Here is a 6,000-nt window from a genome sequence, read left to right as displayed (position 1 = left end):
TTGCTCAAACTTTACACAAAATAATGTATAATTAATGCCTTGATTCTCAAGGTTAATATCATAACTACAATTTCAGATTTGCAATTAGTTGTTAGGGAATTATGATGTTGTATCTCCAGCTTAATTAGTATAGTGGCATTAGGGTATATTTCACTTAAGCTTTCTTTTTTTTTTTTTTTTTTTTTTTTTTTTTTTTTTTTTCTCCAGGTATTTTGGGTTAAATAATGTTTATATCAACTGTAGTACTAAAACTAAGAATGCTTTGGAATACTTCAAATTAGGTTTAGATTTAAGTAGTGAGTTGCTTTTGGATCAGATTCAGGTCACGTTTAATCCATTCAATTATGGTAAAAAATTCATGTAAAGAGGCTATTATTTAGAGTTCGGATTGACTATTCAGGTTGGTTTAGTTTTTGGTCTATTGAAAATGAGCTTATCATGCAAAAATAAAAATTTCAAATAAATATATTTGATTTTTATCAAATCTGTTTGGGTTGGATCAATTTTGATTCAAGACAATTTCACTTATCTTGTTTAGATATAATTTATATTTGACTTGGGTGAATATCTATTCAAAGCATGCAATTTTGGGTATGGATTCAAGTCAAGTATAATTTCAATTATATAAACATAAGAGTGTAATGCAATAAGAGTTTTCCATGTATAAGGCTGACACGAGTACGCGACACATGATTGAGAATCATGCAAGCATGACATAAAAATAGGCTAAAGGCCCTAAACGAAGTAAATGCAAGTGGGTAATGGGTTACGTGGACAACATTTTCAAAATTTGATACGAGTACGACGGCTCACTTAGTTTAGTTTTGACCAATCTAAAATACAGAGTATTAAAAATTAATGTGACCCGCTAACTCAACTCATGGACCAAGCCGCACACTGGATTCGTTTATAAATTCATCATGAGCTATGCACAATACAACTTTGTTTAGGCACGAGTGCACGACCCGTTAAAGCATCGGATACATTGGCTCGTGCCCTGCTCTAATTACAATTAGGAAATAAATGTAAGGATAACAGAGAATATTCATAACCTCAAAACATATTAATTTACTTAACTTTGATTATAATCAACTTCTCAATTGGGGAATAAGTGAACCACACTTCTAATCATTTAGTAACATGACTAGCAACTTTTAATTAATTCTGACCTCATCAAACCCCTAGTGTGGTATTTGTGGGCTAGTCAAGTTCCAACTTTGCGCCTCTTTAGTCCAAAAAACCAAACCCCACACTTCACTTTTTCCCTCTATTTAATCCCCCTTACCCCGCTCCCATTTTTCCTAAACTCACATCCCAAACTTCTTTACTTCCCTCACCACTTTTGCGCCTTTTCTAGCTCGCTCTTTACTCCTTTAGTGCATAAATTCTTACACTAAAGGAACCCAAACATGTCTCACGTTGTATACCTTGTCCTCACCATTTCCTCTCTTCTTTTTTACTCTTCCTTTGCTCATCCCCATGCCGGTCAAGGTTGGACCGAAGCTCACGCCACCTTCTACGGTGGTGGCGACGCCTCTGGCACCATGGGTATGCCATCTTTTTTTTTTTTTTTTTTTAATTTATTCAAATTTTGAAGTATATATCCGCTCACTTACTATAGTATATCATCCCACCTCCTCTAGCTGATACTCTGGCTCAATTTAGTTAGTAAGTGAGCGGATAGATACTTTATTACGAGGAGGTGGGATGATATACTAATTACAACACTTTAAAAATAGATATAGTCCAATTTAACGAGCCAGACCATAAGAAAGTCCAATAATTTGATTATTAACAAAAATGTAATTTCCTAACTACTAATTATATATGTACATGCATGTTGCTTAATTATTGAAAAATTGGTACAATTTTTTCAGGAGGAGCATGTGGGTATGGAAACTTGTACAGTCAAGGCTATGGTACGAACACGGCGGCATTGAGCACGGCGCTGTTCAACGACGGGTTGAGCTGCGGTGCGTGCTACGAGATGCGGTGCGTTAACGACGCGAGGTGGTGTCTTCCGGGGTCAATTATTGTGACGGCAACAAATTTCTGTCCACCAAACAATGCGTTGCCAAACAACGCAGGAGGTTGGTGTAACCCTCCCTTGAAGCACTTTGACCTTGCTCAACCTGTTTTCCAGCAAATGGCTCACTACAAGGCTGGAATTGTCCCCGTTTCCTTTAGAAGGTTAGTTACTTGGCTCTCGGGTTGCATATAAGAAGCTAAAAATAAAATTACGGAATATTAAGTTAAAATAAACATTTATGGTACTATATTGCCATGTGATTTAATTATGCTTATATCATTAACCATTAATCTTTTATGTTAGTTTAATTCTAACTGTCATTAGTTCTTTACTTTACTGTTTTGGGGGTTGCTTTTCTTAGGTTGGGGGATAATGGTAATTAATTTAGTACTCCGTAATTATCTTTTTATTAATTTAGAAAAAGTATATGTACTTGGTAGTGAAAGAATACACTAGTGCTCATCTTTTAGCTAGTTCCATGTTATGTGTGTGTACTTTGTAGTTTATATTCGTGAAAGTGAACAATAATTGTTTGATAAGCTTGGCATGTTTCTTCATTCATGCATATATAAAAAGGTCACATAAATATATGCACCAAAGACCAAACTTTTATTCTTAAAAATATGAAGGATAATTAAACTTGATTGCATATAGAACTTGGGTTAATCATGATTAACATTGATTTTTGTCTATTTTGGCAATAAAAGGCACAAAAGGGCCATCATATATTCGTATGTACTTCCTCTGTTTCACAATAGTCTAATACTCTTGGAATAGAAAAAGAGCAAATACTATGTAGATTAATAAAGTTAAAGTGAGAATGCAAGAAGACCACTTTTGGCATATTAAACCCGCCACTTACCCAAAAATATTGTCCCTACCTTTTATTACAAGGGCATTTTTAGTTTTTTCTTAGGTGTTAATAAGTTGCCAAATATGGTACTCCCTAGTCCCTCCATACCATTATACCAATTAAGTATTTCTCCTTTCTCCGTATGAACATTTTTCATTTATGTAACATGTACTCCGTAGCTGCAAATAATATGAAACGGATGTAGGATATTACGAGTACAATTCATTACTCATATTTCCATACCACATCAAAGTCATAAACCTCTTTTATATCCACCTTGGAAAGGTACCAAACCCTAAAACAAAGAACAATTACTCGTATCTTTTATTGTGACATGTCCAAATACTATGCCATTAAATTAAAAAGAGAAGCATAATATGAATAATAATCCTATGTATAATGTATGTGAATGCAGGGTAGCATGCCGAAAGAAGGGTGGAATCAGATTCACAATCAACGGTCATTCTTACTTCAACTTGGTTTTAATCACCAACGTTGGAGGTGCAGGAGATGTTCATGCAGCCTCAATCAAAGGGTCTAGAACTAATTGGCAATCTATGTCAAGAAACTGGGGGCAAAATTGGCAATCCAACTCTCTCCTCAATGGTCAAAGCCTTTCCTTTAAGGTCACCGCCAGTGACGGCCGAACCGTCACCGCCCTTAACGTGGCTCCTCCTAATTGGTCCTTTGGCCAGACTTACTCCGGTGGCCAATTTTAATAAAACATAAATATCACTAGAGAAAAAAGAAAGTCATAATTTTACTAGGCATAATTAATTAAACTAAGTGTAGTTTTTTTTATTAATACAAAGTGCGGGGTACACAATAATAAGGGTTAATTTTAGTGTAACCCTTATTATATATCAGTCCTGAATTTAAAAAGGAAAATTAAAAAATGGATTTGGGCTTTTTTTTTGAAACACCAAGCCCATTTCATATTTTTTAATTTTCTAAAAAATTCAATTATGGGTCTTGGGTTATTTTATTTCTGTCCTGATATTATAATGGGACAGAATTTAGGCAGGGGTCGGTTTTTACTAGGGGTGTTCAAATCCGGGTACCCGGGTTTTCGGGTACCCGAAAACCCGGGTACCCGGAGTTTCGGGTACTTGTTAATTTGTCCCATGTCCCGACCCGAATATCTCGGGTACCCGGGTTCCGGGTACCCGAATTATTCGGGTCTGGGTATAGGGTACCCGGATCTTTTTTTTTTTTTTTTTTAAAGGTTTATTTATCTTTCTGAAAATTAATGTTTATTTCTCTTATACGTATACCAGTATAAAATATCTCGTATAATTATACTAGTATTTCTTGTAAAAAAAACAATATGCTGTATAAAATAAATTAAAAAAAAAACAAATAACAAAACAACTTTCTTATCAGTATAATATAATAAGAACAAGTTATACAACCCCAACAAAAACCCAATTTAAAGAGTACTATCACGTTATTACTATCAAATCCATGAATGACTATACTAATCCAGAATTCCAAACACAATTAAAAATAATTTAGTACTAATTAACTTGTAAAACACTAAAACCCACAATAAAATGGGTATACATATTCATCCCTAATTAATTAACAAACATACTTCATTATTAATATTGGAAACTTGTAATCTTCTTGTAGATCTGAGCATGAATGATGAAAGTGGAGCCGCCACCATATTGAAGCAAGCACATACACCACCGCACCTCCCCTTCGGTGTTGTAGTTGCGGTTGTTGTTACTTCGATTTGCAGAACGTTGTTGCGGTTGTTGTTGCTTCGATTCGCATAACAAAAATAGGGGCGGTGAGAGGCGGAGAAAGATAGGGGAGGAGAGAGAGAGGCGGAGAAAGATAAGGGAGGAGAGAGAGGGGGAGATGAAAGTGGCGTGAAAATTGAAAAGAGAGATCAGGAACCCTAAGTTAATAAACTAGTAAAATATAAATGGGCTGGGCTCATTTTGAAGGAGGGTTTTTTTTTTTTAAAAAAAAAAAAATTAAGTTATTATCGGGTAACGGGTACCCGATAATTAAAAAATTTGCCCCATGTCCCGACCCGGATAAGAGACAATCTTCTCGGGTCGGGTACCCGTCCCGGAAAAATAGATTTTTTCCCCGAATTTCCCATCGGGTACTTACCGGGTCATCGGGAAATCGGGTCGGGACAATCGGGTCGGGTTTTTTTGAACACCCCTAGTTTTTACCACCCGCCAATATTTAATTGGTTATTTTAGAAGTGAGTTTTTTTTTTTTTTTTTTTTCTTCTCTCTAGGAATAATTAAGGTTTGGTTTGAAAGTTAAGTGATTATTGTCTGTTAAGTTTGTGTTTAAGCAAAATCAAGTGTAATCACTGCATTAGCAGTTAAATTATGTAGTTTGTTGTGAGTATAAAAGGGTGTTATTATTATATTTTTGAGTTATGATTGAAAGTTATTTTTGTTATTGTATTGGGTTTGTTGTTATGCCATGATATTAGTACAAGATACTTTCTACCTGTCGATGTGCACGCCTGCATGAAGATCATGTGGGATGTCAATGATTCGACAGCCAGATATAAAGACACTTAAATGACTATTTATTCTTGCTTGTACATAGGACTGCCCGAGCATAGGAACTGACCGATCGTGCATCGTAATTAATACTTCCTCTGTTTCATATGTGTGGCATCATAGTGAAAATATGGACTCGTAACTACTAATTGCTTATAATTTTATTCGATAATAATTATTCGGTTATATAATGTTGCTTAAGTCAATGTGATGTTCAACCAGACATCAATTACAATATTAAAGCTGTACAACTGCATGAAGATTATTAAATCATACGGAGTACAAGATTATATTCAATGGTCAACCAAGTGAGAAAATTGTTTAGCAATATAAAGAGTAAGATTAGCGCTAGGTCTTAAGACTATACATGACATCAGCAATTACTTTTAAATTGTCTTAAGATAAGACTTTATAAAATTTATGCATTTATGAAGCAAAGTCTTAACAAAGTCTTTAATGAAGTCTTGAAAATTCAAGACCCAACTTAAGACTCATTTAATACTTTATACTGTATTTTTTTTCTATATACGTATATTAAAGCACAACTTTTTCTTTGAAAAATATTATTGTTAACAATAATT

The 6,000-nt window shown here is 34.6% G+C and overlaps 1 protein-coding gene across 1 annotated transcript; it reads left to right on the top strand.

Annotated features, from left to right (window-relative positions):
- Nucleotides 1-1,291: 1,291 nt before the first annotated feature.
- LOC145567318 (expansin-A10-like) lies at nt 1,292-3,726 on the top strand. Its single transcript, XM_081626576.1, has 3 exons — nt 1,292-1,548; nt 1,878-2,190; nt 3,298-3,726. The coding sequence occupies exons 1-3, from the start codon at nt 1,410-1,412 to the stop codon at nt 3,599-3,601; spliced, it is 756 nt and encodes a 251-aa protein (XP_081482702.1). The 5' UTR covers nt 1,292-1,409; the 3' UTR covers nt 3,602-3,726.
- Nucleotides 3,727-6,000: the final 2,274 nt, after the last annotated feature.

The sequence above is a fragment of the Chenopodium album genome, chromosome 11 (assembly GCF_948465745.1).
Source record: "Chenopodium album chromosome 11, dcCheAlbu1.1, whole genome shotgun sequence".
Taxonomy (NCBI): domain Eukaryota; kingdom Viridiplantae; phylum Streptophyta; class Magnoliopsida; order Caryophyllales; family Amaranthaceae; genus Chenopodium; species Chenopodium album.
Note: the sequence above shows the minus strand (reverse complement) of the source record. Positions and strands in the feature narration are given on the sequence as shown.